We start from the raw sequence: 18,356 nt of genomic DNA on the forward strand, positions 1-18,356 counted from the left end.
CCAACAACCTCAGCCATGAAAGCTATCATAGTAACGACACACTGGATTGTGGAGCCGAAACTAGTCCAACTTCCAAATACTTTGGCAAGATGGTAGCCTTCCAACACACACGTACGCTAACACACATGTGCTTGTTGCTCATTGCCAGAAACCGGTCACGTGGATCTTCCCAGGAGAGGGAAGAGAGATAACAGGCTTCTATATGACAAAGGCTTTAATGCAAGACACTACAGTACATGTAACGTTACGCGCGCACCCGCACATAAACACACACACACGTGCGCGCACACACACATACGCACACGCGCACACGCACACACACACACACACAGGGGCACACTGACAATGGTTCAACGAACTGCAGAGGCAAAGCCAGATCCTGCTCACCTTCTTTGAAGTCATGCATAGATCAATGTCACAGTTGCCAAGACCTAATCCAGTGCTTGTTGAGCCAAAACACTGCAACTTGCAGTCTGCAGTCAAGCAATACGCAAGCATGGTTCATGTCAAATTGACAGAGTCAAATGTGCTTTTGAAAAAAAAAACCCCAGCTTGGTACATGTCCAAGTCCGACACACAAGCAAAATCAGTGAATGGGTGGCACACAGAAACTACCGTAGTGTCGCGTATTATAGCCGGGCTTATTCCTGTAGAAGCCGGTGTCAGAGCTAGGCTTCTATTCACATCAGGCTTCTATTTAAACCAGGTATTTCTATGTGTGTCAACAATAAAACCAGGCTTATGTGCTGACAGTGTATCTTGAAAATCAGGCTTCTATTCAAACCAGGATTCTATACAAGATAGGCTTTAATACAATACACTACGGTATTTCATTTCAATCATTAGAGTGAGCAGCAGCGCAAATTTCAGTTGTGGCGGCTTGCCCACAACACATTTCAGTTCATTCACTATACAGTCAGACCTCGCTTATCCGGTCCTCTTTTATCCGGATCCCTCGTTGGTCACCAATTTACAGCATACGTCATGCATACACACATACAGTATGTGTGTTCGATTATCCGGTTCCCTCGCCTATCCGGATATTTTTTTGTGGAAAACGGATGTGTGCGGTTAAGCAAGGACTGACTGTAGTTGATAAATCTTCAGAGATTGATCAGTTGATTAATGTTCCGAAGGCAATCAGGTGGCAAGCGAGGCAACCAAGGAATCTCATGAGTTACTAGAACATAATATACATGACACTAGGCATGTGTCTAGTGATCCGTACCCCAGACCGGCGTCTCTGCGGAAGTTTGACAGCCTCGGCACTGCAAAGTAGCAGAGTTGGGCAACTGTTTAAAATGTTCCCTTTTGACCTTCAGAACATGAACACGACAAGTCCTGTGATCCAGGCTAGCACTTCTAACAGTAAGACCTGGTAAGCACATGAAAAATCGTGCCATCAAGGTTAGCATCTCTAACGTTCTATTACTTGCAAGTACAACTACCTGGTATGGTCGTGCTGATGTGCTTTTCCATCTGTAACACCAGTGCAGCACGGCTCTTGACCTCTGTTGCCGGCAGGGCATGTTTGCCTGCATAGCATCCACGGTAGCAAAACACAAAAAGGACAACAACAGAATCAACACAGACACACACCCCTGGCATACTACCCAGCAGCTCAGGAAAACATTGCAACACCGTGGCAGCAGCTTATACACGATAAGTCATTGTGCTATCCTCCCAGGTCGGGATGGTTGTTCCTAGGCAAGCAAAAAAACACAATTCGCTATCATGAAGCATACACAGAACTATAGAACGTTTCTATAAAGTGCACGTAATGGGCGTTCTCTCCCTTTCTCTATCTCTGTCTCCGTCTGTCTGTCTGTCTGTGTCTGTCTGTCCGTCTCTCTCCTGCTCTCTCTCTCTCTCTCTCTCTCTCACACACACACACACAAACACACCACACACACACATTCATACACTTTAAAGCACACACACACACACACACATACACACACGCGCGCACACACACACACATACGCGAACACACACAAATATGCACACACACACACACACACACACACACACACCTCAGACCTCAGACATGCCCATCGCGGGAGCGATGACACACACACATACATACACATCCCGTATCTACTTACCAAGAAGTCCAGAACAAAACTTGGAGAGCAACTTCAGATAGCCTCCTGGAAGTTCTGAGGGCAATTTCTAAACATAGATACAAGGGCGATGGCAACAGAAGGTAACGATTACAGAAATGTTATCTCTTGTTGGCAAGAGTACTATGATAATATCATGAAGAATTCGAACAGGACTGTTGACAGGGCACCGTAGCCGTCCTTTTGCTGTCCATTTCCAAAATACAGTAGGTATCGGTTATAGCGTGGGTGTTTGAAAAACGACTTTCTATTCTTATTTCGAGGTTCGGCCTCATATTCTCTGTGCTGCGCTGATGAGTCCACAAAGGACGAAGGAGTTCTGTCCGCAGATTGGGTATTTCGCTCCTGCTTTGCAGCAGTTGAGCATTCTCGTGTGGGGTAGTGCCCTTGCTGTTTGGTATGTTCGGGCCTGGTTTAAATCTGGCTTTGGAAATTTATTTCTCATTGCTATCAAGTTCGAATGAATAATAGATGAAAGAATGAGTATGCTTATTGGGTAAAGTGGCGCAATTGTGCACTTTCTACATAGAAAAGTGGCATACTCAAAGAAGTTGAAGGTGACAAAAGTTCTCAAGGTGATAACGAAACGCAGAGTGCTGCTGGAACATGCATACATATGGTGCTAGAATTTAGACAAACGCATGAAGAAGAATCAGGCTCGGTCCCATTTTCTCTGTGCTGTGCTGATGAGTCCACAAAGGACGAAACAGTTCTGCCCGCAGATTGAGTATTTCGCTCCTGCTTTGTAGCAGTTGAGCACTCTCGTGTGGGGTAGTGCCTTTGCTGTTTGCGTTATGCAGAGCTCACTGACTTGTCAGTTTGAGCCCTCTAGCAAGGTACGTTCGGACCTGGTTTAAATCTGGCTTTGGAAAATTTATTTTTCATTGCTTTCAGGTTCGGCCTCATTTTCTCTGTGCTGCGCTGATGAGTCCACAAATGACGAAACAGATCTGCCCGCAGATTGAGTATTCTTATTTCCGATATTTCTTACACACGATAAATCAAGTGCGACATATCATATGCATGCGCGCAAAGGTAGGAAGGCCATCGTACATGCAACGTATCGCTGCTGTGCAGGCGGGTGTTCATAGTCTCATAAGCTTACAATGTGGCTATGCTGCATGAGTTACATGACAACAACAGTTGAACATGCAGCACTACGATGCAATCCGAGTCGGGTCAGAACTACATTGGACAGATATTATTACTATAGTACAGGCGATATACACTTTGGACTAATCTGGCATGTTTTGCTACACAAAGTCCATTCTTAGGACCGATATACAGTAAAACCTGTCAATGCGACCACTCGGATAAGGCGACCACCTGTCCTAGAAGACCACTGAAACCAGGACCGGACCGGTCCCGAGGGATGCTATTTCCAGTCAAATGACCCTGGATAAGGAAACCACCTGGTAACAGAGACCAAGCTTTGAAGGTCCCATGAGCAGTCGTCTTAGACAGGTTCCACTGTATTCTACTATGCGATAACATTGCTTGTAAGAATAAATGTTCACTTGAAAGTTGAAACCCATGTTATGATTATGAAAAGATGAGAGTTCCTTCCTGTAGGCAGTATATTCTTTTACACGACCACACCATAACCGATACGCACTGTAGTATCGTATCCTGCTGGCTACAAGTACCACATTACAATAGCTGACTACAGGAACGATCTCAGATTCTGGAAAGGTGTGGTCGCTTGATGTTCGCGGTGCGAAAATTCACAATATGCACACACGGATCGGAGTGCAGGACAGAGATAGCATTTTTTTTGTATCAGGGAAGGCTATGTGTGTGTGTGTGTGTGTGTGTGTGTGTGTGTGTGTGTGTGTGTGTGTGTGTATGTGTGTGTGTGTGTATTTGATCAATTTCTGACAATTTGCAAGTAGAAGTAAAATTGTGTGTGCACGCATGTGCATGCATGAATGTGCATGTGTTTCTACAAGCGCGTGTGCGTGTGTGTGCATGTGTGTGTGCGCGCGCGGGTGCGTGCAATTATGTGAGGACTACCTAACCTAAAACGTTTAAGATGTTCAGGAGCCTGAATTGTGTCTTTCTTATCCGCATTACTACGTACTAGTAACTACTACCAGATTTTCATTCCGGTGTACACTTTGTGTAAAGGTACCTCAACAGATTTATCATGATACATTTATACTTCATACATTATGGCCTCGAAAAATTCACTGCGTAGTGAATTTTTTTTTATTGCCACTTAGAAAACAAACGTGCGGACTCATAATTCGGTCATGAAGCAAATTTCCATCCGCATGCATGCGGCTTCACAATAGACAATCGCCAGTGCTCACCAGAAGCTTCATTAGGAAATAGCTCAAGTGTTACTTTTCATTACGTTCCACGCTCAGCACGGTCACCCGATCTCCACTGCCACTCCTTTCTCACCGCCAGACTCCACAGTCGATGGCCATTTAGTATAGAGCAATACTGGTCACTGGGAGTAAAGACACCTCATGGAATAGATGAACTACTGGAGCTACAAATTTTGATTTCATGACATGCCCAAAATATGCAAATCTTGTAAATGTAGCCCAAAATATTTTTTCCAACCCCGGACGTACGTGATGCGCGTGCATGCATGACATGTCGACATGACGGCAGCGCGCGTCACCATGGTTCCAGCGCCATTTTATTTTTTGTACATTAATTTTGACTTTCTTGATGAATGCAAAAAGTCATGCAAAACATTGCCACACTGTATGCGCCCGACCCGCGGTAGCCAGACGTTACGCGGTAGATGCACGACTTGCCATAATGAACCCTTGGTGGACCATGGAAATCAGGAAATACTAGTGCTGTAGTAGCAAGAGTACATAACCCAAGAGTGTGCAACTCCAGCTATGGGGTCTGCGACGGCAGAACTTCACATCACGTGATGAACCCGTGCACTCTAGTGCATGATAGATACTGGGTTGTACGCAGCCCAGCTTTGGGTACAACTCTCTTGTGGTCACTTTGCACTGTTTGCCAGCATAACCTTTTGAACCATGTCACGTGATGTGAAGTTCTGCCGTCGCAGCACAGCATAGAGGTTGTGCAGGCAGTTGCACACTCTTGGTTATGTACTCTTGGTAGTAGTGATAACTTATTATTATACTCCCTGATGGAAATCATTCTCCCCGGGTATAGACTTCTAAAGTTTACCGGTAGTTGTTTTCCACTGTTCTTTGAGGGGGGTTTTTCGTCCAAGAATGCAAAGTACTCTATGACTGCTTTTCTGAGTACAATCGTGTTCTGAGTGACGGGCATATCCTAGGACTTCATGAAAACATTCATGTTACCATGGATGATGTATGACCAATTGTACAGCAGCTCCGTTAGTCTGATCACTGTACTGTTCTTGTACTGGTTACTTTACTCACATTTTTTTTTTGAACCGGCCTCTTGTACGGGCAGAAGTAACGTATAAATGATACAATAAAAACATGGACCATACCAGAAAAGCAATGATGACGAGGCATAAACAAGAGAGCATAAAGGTAATGTCTAGTGCGGTATGGCAGCTTACGAGACAGCGAGTCGAGCGGATCTTTACTCACAGAGTCAAATTATTGTACATGTAACGCTGGTTTGGGGCCAACAGATGGCTGACCCGTGTCTTTGCCGCATTGCAACTGGAGACGAACGTCTCCCGGCAAAGCCCGAGAACACAATTGTCTCGTGGGAACGGCCGTGCAGGTATTCAACATTTCGGGTAGACTCTTCTCGCATTCCAGCTCAACTTGTACAAAATCGCATGCACTGCACATTTCGTGCAATAGCGCAAATAGCGCACATGATGATAGAACATCTCCTCAAGCGTGCACACGGACACACACACACACACACACACACACAGGCGCGGGATGACCTAAAAAAATTGGGAAAAGGCTCTAGCAACTTATCTTGACACACAATGACAACATACTGGCAACATAATCGTCACCACCAGGGGAGATAGTATTTCCTGCGTTTAATTGAGCCTGCAATGTAACACAGAAATACAATGTGTGTGAATCAAGAGTCTGAATAAGACATAAAACCAAAAATAATAAAAACCTTGTACTTTTAGCTACAACATGCACTATTCGGTCAGCAAGCCTAACACAGCACAGGAGAGCATGTACAAGGGAAGGTGTTTGCACCTTTCCACCACCGGCGACGGGGAAGTAAGGGTGAGAAGATCACATAGCACAGGAGTGCATGTACAAGGCAAGGTATTTGCACCTTTCCACCACCGACGGGGAAGTAAGGGTGAGAAGATCACCAAAAAAAGTTAAATGAGATGAACAGCTCATTGGAACGGTTCAAGGAATCAAGAGCATCCTACACCGCAGCCCGCTAAACAGGGAGAGAAAAAAGATGAAATAAAAGCAGGGAAAGAGTCAGCATGCCCGCATCAAGCGCACGTTCACACGGAACTTACACATGCACCCAACCACCCACGCATGTGTGCACATACACACACACACACACACACACACACACACACACACACACACACACACACACACACACACACACACACACACGAGTGCACATACAGGCAACATTAGCTCGTGTACAGTATCATGTATTGTAGTACAGCACGTAGACTTCATCATACCGAGGGTAACACAGACAAGCAGTTGTTCGAGCGGGATTGCTTCAGTTCATTGCAGCGCTTCACAAAGTCATCCAGCGGGAATTCACCGAGAACTTTGTTGCAGCGAGTGCGGACGTTCACACTGGCATTGTCCACTTCCTTCTGGCCAACCACCAAAATGAAATTGTACTGCTCCACTTGGGCATTTCTGACTTTCCGGTTCAAGCTGTCGGTGCCGTCTACCACCTCGGCACGAAATCCTGCATCATGGCAATGCTGTGAAACTTTCCGTGCATATTCATTGAATACGGGCATAACTGGAATCACCTTGACCTGTCGAGGCGACAGCCAGAAAGGCCACTTGCCGGCGAAGCTTTCGACCAGAATGGCCATCATGCGCTCTACTGATCCGAGAATGGCACGGTGAATCATCACTGGCCTCTGACGAATCCCTGCCATGGTAGTCTGATAGAGGAGCTCAAACTGCTCAGGCAATTGAAAGTCCAGCTGGATTGTGGCACTTTGATGCTTGCGTTGCAAAGCATCTCTGAGGACAATGTCGATTTTGGGACCATAAAATGCTCCATCTCCAGGATTCAGCTTCCAACGATCACCACAGAAGTCGTTGAGTGACTTCTTTAGCTGATCCTCTGCAATGTCCCATTTCTCAGCATCGCCAAGATAAGCCTCGGGGCGCGTAGAGAGAAACAGGTCAAACTGGAATCCGAAAATACCATAGACATGCTCCAGGAACTCCAAGCAGCCCTTTATCTCTTCCTCAATCTGTTCTAGGGAACAGAAGATGTGAGCATCATCCTGCTGAAAGCGACGGACACGTGTAAGCCCAGACAGGGTTGACGTACTCTCATTTCGATGAAGCACTCCAAAATCAGCAAACCGGAGTGGGAGATCACGAAAAGAGGGGTCCTGGTGCGCAAACATCAGGCAGTGGCCGGGACAGTTCATCGGTTTCAAGCCGTATGTCTCTTCATTCTTGAGCTTGAAAGAGAAGATATTTTCTGCATAGTGCTGCCAATGTCCAGAAGTCTCGTACAGCTGCTTATTGTAGATGTTGGGTGTAATGACTTCCTGGTAGCCACGACGGCGATACTCTTCACGGAGGAAGTCCAACAGGGTGTTGTAGATATGAGCACCGTTTGGCAGGAAGAAGCAGCTCCCGGGGCTCAGATGGTGGAAGAAAAACAGCTCTTGATCCAGTCCAATCTTTCGATGGTCTCTCTTGGCAGCTTCTTCTTGGAAATGCTTCCACTCAGCCAACAGATTTTTGTTTGGAAACGAGATGGCGCGGACACGCTGCAATGCATCGGCATTGATGTCACCATTCCAGTTTGAGTTGCTGGTACTAATGATGCTCAGAGCCTTCACTTTGCCAGCATGTCGGATATGTGGCCCAAGGCAGAGATCAATCAAGGGGCCACATCGATACACTGTGGCTGTTGCAGTGGAGATGCGCTCCTCAATTATCTCGCGCTTGAACTTGTTATGGCGGAACAGCTGCAGCAGATCCGCTCTGCCCACGACCAGGCGAACAAAAGGTTCCTTTTTCTTCATGAATTCCTTGCACAAAGTCTCCAACACTGGTAAGTCCTCCATCTTAATGGTACAATCTTGCATATACATGTCATAGTAGAAGCCATTTTCTAGTGGTGGTCCAGTACCCAGCAAGCCACCGAAGCGTTGCTCCATGGCTCGGCCCAAGAGGTGGGCGCTGCTGTGCCAAAACACTTGCTTGCCCTGATCGTCGTCGAACTTGAGCAGCTCCAGTGTGGCATCATTTTCTAGAGGTCTGTCCAAGTCCCACAGCTCTCCATTGACCTTGGCAACGACAGAGCTATCTGCCAGACCATTGCTGACTTGAGAAGCCAGTTCGTATGGAGTGCTCCTCCAGCTTTGGCCCTCAAGCACACGGCCATCCAGCAACGTCACCGCGATGCGTTCCGAGACCTTACCGGCAACCCTAGCATCCTGCTCGGCTTTCAGGCGATCAAATAGATCTAGCCTTTCCTCCAAATATCCAGGTACACGACTGCTAGCTTGCACCGAAGTTGGAGCAGTGTCTGTGGTAGATCCCTGTGCCTTGCACCGAACATTGCGTGGTACCAGCGACACGGTTTTCCGGAATATGCGAGAGAGAAACATACCATGAGAACCAGAGAGAGCACAGGCTACACGTAGTTTCAACTATTCAGGGTGAGCTCTTGAACTATTTCATGAAAACACTTCTCCGAACCAGAGAACGGTTTTGCATTTTTGTGTTGCGCATTTTTGAATGTGGACTGAAGTTGTGAATCGGGGATTTCCCTCCCTGGAGCACACACACTGGCGGTACGCGGTGTACATGTCCTGCTGCATGCACAGCATGCGCCACATGCACAGCAGACAGTCCAGGTGTCTAGACAACAGGGAGTAGGATATAGCCTAGGATACGCTTGACTTGTGAACAGTGTGAAAGCGGCACTCATCAACAAAAGTGTAAAGTAACTTAGTTCAATTATTATTTTAGTTGGTAGTTTCGGCCACAGAGTTTTTCCTTGTCACACTCACAGGGTAGATCTACGCCAGGGTGCGTGTGTCAGTGCTGGTCAGTGCGATACCACACTGGAATAGGGAGGGAAAGACGCCGATATTTCCTGGTGCGAGATCGCGGAGTTTCTTGAAGTGCAACAACTCTTGCCGAAGTAATATTGTGATACGTGAAAAGTAAGTCAAACCACTTGAACCAAGAGTAAAATCTTGTGTGAACCCTTTATGCCATTGTGGCTTGAGAATATCCAGGTGATCACATTTACTTTTATCATGGTACATGATCGATTGTACTATGGTTTTCAACAACAATACATGTCATGCAGGGAGAGGGGGAGGGGGGGGGGGGGGGGGGGGGCATGCGGCCATGCGCCTTCACATACATGTAAATAAAATCAAGAGTAGATAAACAAGAGTGTGCAACTCGCGGATCGGTTGGCCCACGGCGGATTTTTTTGTTGACGTAATCTTTTCGACGACGCACGCGTTGCGAGTCTTTTGGAAAGTTTTCCCTCGTGCACTTGGCCGGGCTTTACACTACAACTAGTCCGGTGCCCAGCACGTGCTCTCACACTGCTCTGCGGCAAAATGCACGTCTGAAAAAAGGTGAAGTCAACAAAAAATTCCACCGTGGGCGGGGTATCTGCAGATTGTGCAGGAGAGATCCAGAGTTGCACACTCTTGTTTATCTACTCTTGATAAAATTCATAATATTACATGCATATCAATGTTTTGGTCAGATCTGGATAAGAAGAACTCCGGATAAGACAAACAAACTTGTTCGGTCCCTTGCAGTTCGTCCTAACGAGGTTTGACTGTACATGTAGTAGTATGTGCAGTATTTGTCACCTAATTGCTATTTTGAGTGCTCGTTATTTTCACTCTAGTGTATTATCCTTTTTACCGTATGTCCGCACCTTTAAAGCCATGGCGGTATATTCGATTATAAAGCCAGTCTCAGTTATAAAGCCATTGGCTTTGTAAATGAAATGACATCTGAAGTTTGTTTTGCAAAAATGAAGGAATAAGTACAATGCTAGAAAACTTACAGCCCAGCAGGAAGGGTGAACAAGTAGATTTAGATTGAAATTTCTGTGTGGACTTTGACTTTTATGACATGGCATAGTGGGTGAGTCATTTTGCATCTAAAAATATCTAGGAAAGCAGCAGTGTTTCGAATATAAGGCCATGGCTTTAAAGGCGCTGACACACGGTATTGGTTTCCCCAATAGTCATGCGATTTCACTGATAATTGTGACAAGAAATGTTTTGCACAACAAGTTTGGTTGCTACAGTCAACTTCGCTAATAACCACTGCGGATACCGTATTTTCTCTATTATAAATAAGAGCCCGGGGTTCTTATATTTTCAGTGACAGCTCTACCCGCGCTACTATTAGAGACTGGGCTATTATTGGAGACTGGGCTCTTATTTTTCAATTGTCAACTATCAAGCCAACTCCAGTCTATAAATGGCATAAACTGACCGTATCAAGACTGATTTTTCAACCCTAAACTCAGGAATATTGTCAAAACATATGTTTCACAATAGCTTTGGCGCCAGGAAGGAAGCAGTAGACCAAAAACCTCCATACAAATATGTTCTTGGCATGTTGTACGGCTGTTTTATATGCAATCAATATACTTGTTGCATACTCCCATTGTGACCCGTGCTACTATTAGAGACTGTGCTCTTATTATTTCAAACAACCCTCACCCCGGGTCATTATTGGAGACCTGGGTTTTTATTAGAGAAAATACGGTATAACGACAATTCGCAAATAACGACAGAATTTCCGTGCCCAGAGCAAAGTCCCATCTAACTGTAATACATTATACGTGTACATATAACCGCAATCAATAAGACAAGCTGAATCGACATTAGAGAGGTTCCGGAGTATGATTTTTCGTGTCAAAATCCGTGGAGGCGCTACGGATTTTTTATACGTCGTTTTCGAGCAGTGAAATGTTCCGGAGTACGGAACTTATGTGTTTGCCGTTGTTCTTACTCGAACATGCCTCCGGATAGCACACGACTCGTTGTTTTAGAAGACTGTATTATAATGTTTTACTCTGACTCTGATCGAAGTCATCTTGCAGTACAAAGGAAAGTTCTGCTTCTAATGAAGCAGAAGCGGAGATTCAAAACATTCAAATCAAAAGATCGCGCGAAAGCAGTGTACGCGACTACGCGCATCAGACGTGAATACAACATGAGAAGTGAGAAGCAGTGTACGCGACTACGTGCATCAGACGTCAGCTGACGTGAATACAACATGAGGAACGAATGCGTAGTACTAGTAGAATGATAATGCACAACAGTACAACAAGCAGTGCTGATAGACACATAAAACGGAGTGGCTCTGCACCATTATCAGTGGGCTGGATATAGGCTGTACATATCCAACATGAGGAACGAATGCGTAGTACTAGTAGTATGATAATGCACAACAGTACAACAAGCAGTGCTGATAGACACATAAAACGGAGTGGCTCTGCACCATTATCAGTGGGCTGGATATAGGCTGTACATATCCCCCTTCCTGCTCGAATGGCATGGTGGAAGGAGAATGATCAATGAGAGCAGAACTAAGATTAGAGAGATTATTGATGTAAATAGGAGAAAGAGAAAAAGAGAGAGAGAGAGTTCACTTGGCAGGCACCTCCGGCTCTACCTCAAGTGGAACCAGCAAGTTGGTCGGACGCCGATACGTTTTGCCTTTGACGAGGATGTCCACCACACGCACGAGACCGTCTGCTCCGGGGAAAACGCCCACCACTTTGCCGAGAGGCCACATTCCACGGGGCGTGTCCTGTGCCATGTACAATACCATGTCACCAACCGTTATGTTGCGACTGCGCGTTCTCCAACGTTGTCGGATATTAAGCGTAGGCACAAATTCCTTCAGCCAGCGTTGCCAGATGTGGTCCACAGCAACCTGCACAGCTTTCCACCGTCTCTGCGGGTGTGCGGGTGTCATAGAAGCTTGTGCCGCTTCTATGGCCGTTTCCACCTGAATGTGGCCAATGAGGAACTGCTGAGGTGTTAACGGGGCGAGATCATCAGCATCTGATCCAACTGTAGTCAGTGGCCGGCTGTTTAACAGGGCCTCTGCCTGAACAAAGGCAGTTTGCAGTTCTTCATCAGTGAAGTTAGCAGAATGCAGTATAGCAAACACTGCTCGCTTGGCTGACCGGACAAGCGCTTCGAAGAAGCCGCCATGGTGTGGTGCCCGGGGCGGGTTGAACGTCCACGACGTGTGCTGTGTCGCTGTACGGGTGACCACTTGACCTCGGTCAATAGCTTCAAGGGCATCACGCAGCTCACGTTCTGCACCCACAAAGTTTCTGCCGTTGTCTGACACTACCAGACGTGGTGTTCCGCGGCGCTTACAAAATCGGTCAAAACACATCAGGAAGCCTTCAGTGGAGAGGTCATAGGCCATCTCTAAATGGCATGCTCGTGTCTCCTGACATGTGAAGAGGCAGAGATAGCGCTTCAATTGTGAGCGTCCACGACCTTGACGGGTTAGGAATGGGCCTGCGAAGTCCACTCCAACATGCTGGAAGGCCTGCTTCGTCATAGCAACTCGAGCGGCAGGAAGTTGGCCCATGAGCTGGTCTGCAGGCTTCCTCCACTGCCGAATGCAGCTATTACATCGTAGGCGATGCGATTTGATCGCTTGTTTGCCTTTGATCAGCCAATACGAAGTTGTCAGGTTGGCCCACAGATGATTCGTGCCGACGGCATGGTGGGCTTTGCGATCCTCATTGGCAATGATGAGGTCAGATACTGGATGCCGATACGGCAGTATCAGTGGCTGCCTCGTACCTTCCGACATTGCTGATGCCTGCTCCAGCCTGCCTCCAACGCGTAGCACAAATGGCCGTTCAGCGGTGTCTAGGACTGGATTGAGCCGGAGCAAAGGGTCTGAGGGCTTAACACTTTTCTCCCGCTGTAAGGTCGAAATAGTGGCCGAGTAACACTCCTGCTAGGCAACGCTGATCCAGTGCCGTTCTGCTCGCTGTATTTCAGTTGCCGACAGTTCGGGAACTGCTACATTCTCTGCGGACGACACAGCTACACGAGAGACCGCATCACTGCCCTCAGGTTCTTCCCCCTTCTTGGCACCTCGGCAGTTTGAGGAGAACCGGATTATCCAAGCCGTGACACGCTTCAGTCGGTTCCAGGATGAAAAGTTCTCGGGACGCAGTCTAGATGCCGTGGCTTCTGCGACAAACGTCAACGCTTGGTGTCGCTTAGTTTCTCCTAGAAGCTTGCTTGGGACGGTGATATCGCGTTGCGGTCACTCGGTCGATGGCTTGGACAGAAACTCTGGTCCTGTCCACCATGTGCTGCTCGTTGCTAGCGAGGTGGCTGGCATTCCTCGTGTGGGTAGGTCTGCCGGGTTGATCTTACCGGGCACATGTTGCCATTGCAGAGGTGATGTGGCACGTTGAATCTCCGAGATTTTTACACCGATGTCTGTGCTGAATCGTCGGCTGTGGGATCTCAGCCAGTACAACACATTGAGGCTGTCCGTCCAGAAACGATGCTCCGTCAATGGTATCTTCAGCGCTGCTTCCAGTTCTTTACTTAGCTGTACTCCAAGGACTGCTCCTTTCAGCTCGAGCTTCGGGATACTTAGCTTCTTGATAGGAGTTGGCCGTGACTTAGCGAATGCCAGTGTCACCTTCACGCGTCCGTCTGGATATTCAGAACGGACGTAGCAGGCTGCTGCTGTAGCTGCATCCGATGCATCGACGAACGTGTGAACTTCCGTCTTCACGCAGGTTGGATCCGCATCGGTGTACTTGAAACATCGGTCAGCGTGGATCTGTGCCAGGTCGGGTAACTCTGATAGCCAGCGCTTCCAACGAGCCGTGTCGTCGTCAGTCAGCGGCTCGTCCCAACCATATCCAGCGACACATGCCTCCTGAAACAGTACTCGTGCACGCATCGTGAACGGTGTGAGCTGACCTCTTGGATCGAAGATCATTGCCATCTGCCGTAGAACGTATCGCTTGGTTAATTGCTGGGACGCCTCTGGTGCCTTATATCGGAAGGTAAATACGTCCTTGTCAGCAAGCCACATGACGCCCAGGGTCTTAGACGACGGTAGAGTGCAGTGCTGATTACTGTTGACATCCAGGGACACCTGCAGGGCTCTGTCGGCTTCTGGCACGGACTCAATCACCTCAGTAGAGTTGATTAGCCACTTGCGAAGCTTGAAACCACCAGACTGTAGTAGCTGTGTCAGTTGTTGCTGGGCATCTATTGCCACAGAAGCTGACTGGAAGGAGTCCAGAAGATCGTCAACATAGAAGCTCTCCTCGACCACTTGGACAAGGTCGTTGCTGCGCATCGAGTCGGTCGCGAAATCTTGTGCTGTTTGCAGTAGAGCCTTGCCGGCGAGATAGGGTGATGCTCTTAGGCCGAAGACCAACCGGTTAAACTCGTACACTTGCATATCATCGTCTCGGCTGGCACGCCACAGAAACCGAGTGAATCGCCGATCTTCTTCTTTGAGCCCTACTTGCATAAACATCTCACTGATGTCGGCAACGAGAGCTACTGGTTCAGCAGAGAACCGCAACAGGATGCGAACGATGTCGTTCTGTAGGCGTGGTCCCGTGTGCATTTCCGCGTTGATGCTGCGACCTTTCCAGACAGCAGCAGCGTCAAACACAACACGAACCTTGCTGGTACTCTTGTCCTCCCGGACGATTGGGAAGTGTGGTAGGTACCACTGGCGCTGGCAGTCTGCTGCGGCGATGGCTTCAGGCACAGTCCGGATGTACCCTTTCTCCAGATGTGCTGCAAGGACGCGGTGATATTCTGCCTGGATTGCTGGCTTGGCTGACAGGGTCTTTTTTAGACCTCTCAAGCGCTGTTCAGCTTGAGCGCGGTTTGATGTGATGTTCGGACCAGTTGGGCGGATCCAGAGAAGACCGATTTCGTACCGCTGCCCATCATGGCGCATGGTAGCCTTGGCCAGTTCCTCCGCTTCACGTTCTGCTGGTGTGCGGTATTGCTGGTCAGCGTTCACAACCCCGATGGACTCAGTATCCCATAGGTTGAGGACGAGCTCATCCAGACGCGGTTCTGTGCCAGCGGAGGTAATTTCTGATCGTACAGCTGCGGTGGCACAGTTCGTGATGATAGACTGGGACCTCTCAGTGCTTGTACCTGTGGGGCCATAGCAAACCCAACCGAGCGGGGTCCGACGGGCAATCGGCGCATCATCGGGGCCTCGTCGCTCTTCCAGTGCTGTGTGGAGTGGCGCAGCATCCACGCCAATCAGCAGACCAATGTCGCCGGTGTCCATAGTTGGGAATGGTATGTCGTGCAGATGCGTCCAGGCATCTTGATGTTTTGTCGGCTGTGACACATCAGCGCTGATCTGGTGGGTCAAGCTGCTGTCTGTACTTTGAATGGTCACCGGTGCGCGTCGGCGCATGGCTTCCATCTGGCTGCCACCAAGTATGGTGTACAGGAGGCTGTGGTGGTGGTCTGGCAGGTCTTGTCAGCTCAGACTGGGGTGCGACAGTTACTGCAGGTTGGACACAATCTCCTCTGTCACTGTGATTGCTCAAACTAACGTTACCTGGTACTGCGACTTTGGCTGTCAGACTCCACTTCCTGCACTGACTGCTCATCCACAGCGTTCATATATCCAGAACTGCAGTTGGAGATCGAGAGAGCACCGCTACGATTTGAGCGCACACTTGCAGTTGAGGAGCGATGTGAGCTGCGATGTGAGCTACGTTGGCTACTGTCGTCCGGAATACTTCCTCATCGGAGAGCCTAGCTAGGTCCTCGGCCAACTCCAGCTCCACTAGTCTTTTGTCTTGTTCGAATTTCTTTGCCAGAAATTCCTGTTCAAGACGTAACGTCTTCGCAGCGGCCTGAATCTTCGCCGCGAAGTTGTCGTCGTGAGGACGATGTTGCTCTGGACGTACTACTAGTACCTGACCTACTTGATTCTGCGCTTCCTACAGACCTGGCATCTGCCATTGCCGTTTTCCTGGCTGCCAACGAAGGGAATTCGAAGCCTTCTGCCTCATCCCTTGCTGGTGGAATGCCTTTTAATCTCCTGCTTTTTCGAACTCGCTGTTCGCCTCAGCTCGCTCTGTCTCTAAGTCCGCCATCCGGCTCGAAGGACCATTATGTTGGTTGGTTGGTTGGTTGGTTTTTATTTCACTTCGCACATTCAAACGGGATGACGACCCAATAAAATGACGGCGAAGGCTTAGCCTAGAAGTGGCTATGGAAGAACATAGTAAAAGCTATGGAAGCACAAAGTAAGAGAATAGGATACTAATGACTGCGGGTAAACGGGGGGAGAGAGAGAATACGATGTATCTGTGATACTACGTGCGGGTTACTGAACTGCACGGGGAGGGAGAGTTCCTACTCGAACATGCCTCCGGATAGCACACGACTCGTTGTTTTAGAAGACTGTATTATGTTTTACTCTGACTCTGATCGAAATCATCTTGCAGTACAAAGGAAAGTTCTGCTTCTCTCGAAGCAGAAGCGGAGATTCAAAACATTTTTTTTTTTTTTTTGGTAAACCGGCCTCTTGTACGGGCAGAATTAAGTAACACAATGATACAATAAAAACAAGTACTAGTAGTTACATACATGGACCATACGAGAAAAAGCAATGATGACGAGGCATAAACAAGTGTCTAGTGCTATATGACAGCTTCCGAGACAGCGAGTCGAGCGGATGACTCAGCCACCTCCGGGTGTGAATACAGCCGTCGTGCACCACGCAGGCAAGCCACGCCGGCACGGAGAAGGGCAAAAGCTGAAGATTCAAAACATTCAAATCAAAAGATCGCACGAAAGCAGTGTACGCGACTACGCGCATCAGACGTGAATACAACATGAGAAGTGAAAGCAGTGTACGTGACTACGCGCATCAGACGTCAGCTGACGTGAATACAACATGAGGAACGAATGCGTAGTACTAGTAGTATGATAATGCACAACAGTACAACAAGCAGTGCTGAAACGGAGTGGCTCTGCACCATTATCAGTGGGCTGGATATAGACTGTACAGCCGTCATTGCCTAGGTTACGATCACAAACACGTCACATTCCGCGCTATGCCTTTTTATTTTGAAAATTTGTACCGAAATCAAATCTTCCCGCCAAAAATCGATGTTTCTTGTACCAAATTTGTACGCGAAAATCTTTCTGCACCCGATGACGCGGAATCTCCATACGAAACATGGTTCGTATGAAAGCCAGTCCACACGGATTCTCCGTGCCGAAAAATAGTATCGAGCACGCCTCGAAAAAATCCGTAGAGCCCATACGGATTTTGGCACGGAAAATCGTACCCCGGAACCTCTCTATTTGTGTATACTTTATTCATGCAATGTAAAACGGTGGAGACAATGTGCAATAAAGCGATGAAAATATGAAGAAATAGTGTAGAGAAAAAAAAAGGATTCAAACAAGTTTTCGTATAACACTCGTCAGGAATCATCGTTGTACTAAAGGACACTGAAACAAAATTGAACACTTATAGAAAATCTAAGTTAGAGAAATAACACTAAGAACAACAATAATAATAATAATAATAATAATAATAATAGGAGCTCTGGCAGAGTGGGCTTCTCCACATACTGCCCGCTCCTATTCCTTTTCGCTTTTCCCACTGTTGCATTCCTCGTGTCAAGTAGTCCTTGTCTATCATTTTGTGTAGTATTTGCCGTTAGTGTATGTCCGAGCCAGCCAACAGGAGGTTGAAATGGAGCCGACAGGACAACGAAGATGTTGCAAGATGTTATCTTATAGCCTCAGTCGGCGGTACGGTACGTGTGTACGGAGACCGGATGCTGATGGAATGGACTCAGCTGCGCCCCGACCGACCGTTGTCTAAGCAGCACCTCATGGACCAGCTAAGGTTTGTGAAAAGAACAAAAAAGATTACCGACATCGAATTTGATGAGATAAAGGCTCGGCTCGGAAGGGACGGATTGCTCGTGACGGCTGGCACTGATAACGCTGTGCCTGCGGAGCTGCCGGAGGCGAATGTGCCGGAGGCGAATGCTTTGGGTGAGTCTGGTGCGTCGATCTTGGTGCCT

At 47.8% G+C, this 18,356-nt stretch overlaps 5 protein-coding genes across 5 annotated transcripts in view; 1 reads left to right on the forward strand and 4 right to left on the reverse strand.

Moving 5' to 3' along the window:
- The window catches only part of LOC135819227 (terminal uridylyltransferase 7-like), a 23,353-nt gene extending 18,697 nt beyond the window's left edge, over window positions 1–4,656 (reverse strand). The window contains exons 1-4 of the mRNA XM_065332396.1: window positions 4,436–4,656; window positions 2,106–2,172; window positions 1,449–1,535; window positions 388–473 (exon numbers count right to left, since the gene is read on the reverse strand). Of these exons, the coding sequence (XP_065188468.1) occupies window positions 388–473; window positions 1,449–1,535; window positions 2,106–2,172; window positions 4,436–4,447 (252 nt within the window). The 5' untranslated portion in view covers window positions 4,448–4,656. The remainder of the gene's footprint in view (window positions 1–387; window positions 474–1,448; window positions 1,536–2,105; window positions 2,173–4,435) is intronic.
- Window positions 4,657–6,003: 1,347 nt separating this feature from the next.
- Window positions 6,004–9,013, reverse strand: LOC135819235 (threonine--tRNA ligase 1, cytoplasmic-like). The gene has a single exon (XM_065332407.1). It carries the CDS (start codon window positions 8,866–8,868, stop codon window positions 6,724–6,726), a length of 2,145 nt encoding a protein of 714 aa, XP_065188479.1. The 5' UTR covers window positions 8,869–9,013; the 3' UTR covers window positions 6,004–6,723.
- Window positions 9,014–9,210: 197 nt separating this feature from the next.
- LOC135819244 (aspartate--tRNA ligase, cytoplasmic-like) overlaps window positions 9,211–18,356 on the forward strand; it is a 42,367-nt gene continuing 33,221 nt past the window's right edge. Inside the window, exon 1 of the mRNA XM_065332419.1 lies at window positions 9,211–9,429. The gene's annotated coding sequence lies outside the window, so the exon portion shown is untranslated. The remainder of the gene's footprint in view (window positions 9,430–18,356) is intronic.
- Window positions 11,900–13,093, reverse strand: LOC135822523 (uncharacterized). Its single transcript, XM_065335349.1, has one exon. The coding sequence runs from the start codon at window positions 13,091–13,093 to the stop codon at window positions 11,900–11,902; it is 1,194 nt and encodes a 397-aa protein (XP_065191421.1).
- LOC135822611 (uncharacterized) lies at window positions 13,559–15,580 on the reverse strand. The gene has a single exon (XM_065335452.1). It carries the CDS (start codon window positions 15,578–15,580, stop codon window positions 13,559–13,561), a length of 2,022 nt encoding a protein of 673 aa, XP_065191524.1.

This window comes from Sycon ciliatum, chromosome 1, assembly GCF_964019385.1.
Source record: "Sycon ciliatum chromosome 1, ocSycCili1.1, whole genome shotgun sequence".
NCBI classification, from domain to species: domain Eukaryota; kingdom Metazoa; phylum Porifera; class Calcarea; order Leucosolenida; family Sycettidae; genus Sycon; species Sycon ciliatum.

Coding starts and splice junctions, on each gene's coding strand:
- LOC135819235 (XM_065332407.1), bottom strand. CDS start 8,868: ATGTTTCTCTCTCGCATATTCCGGAAAACCGTGTCGCTGGTACCACGC.
- LOC135822523 (XM_065335349.1), bottom strand. CDS start 13,093: ATGTCGGAAGGTACGAGGCAGCCACTGATACTGCCGTATCGGCATCCA.
- LOC135822611 (XM_065335452.1), bottom strand. CDS start 15,580: ATGGACACCGGCGACATTGGTCTGCTGATTGGCGTGGATGCTGCGCCA.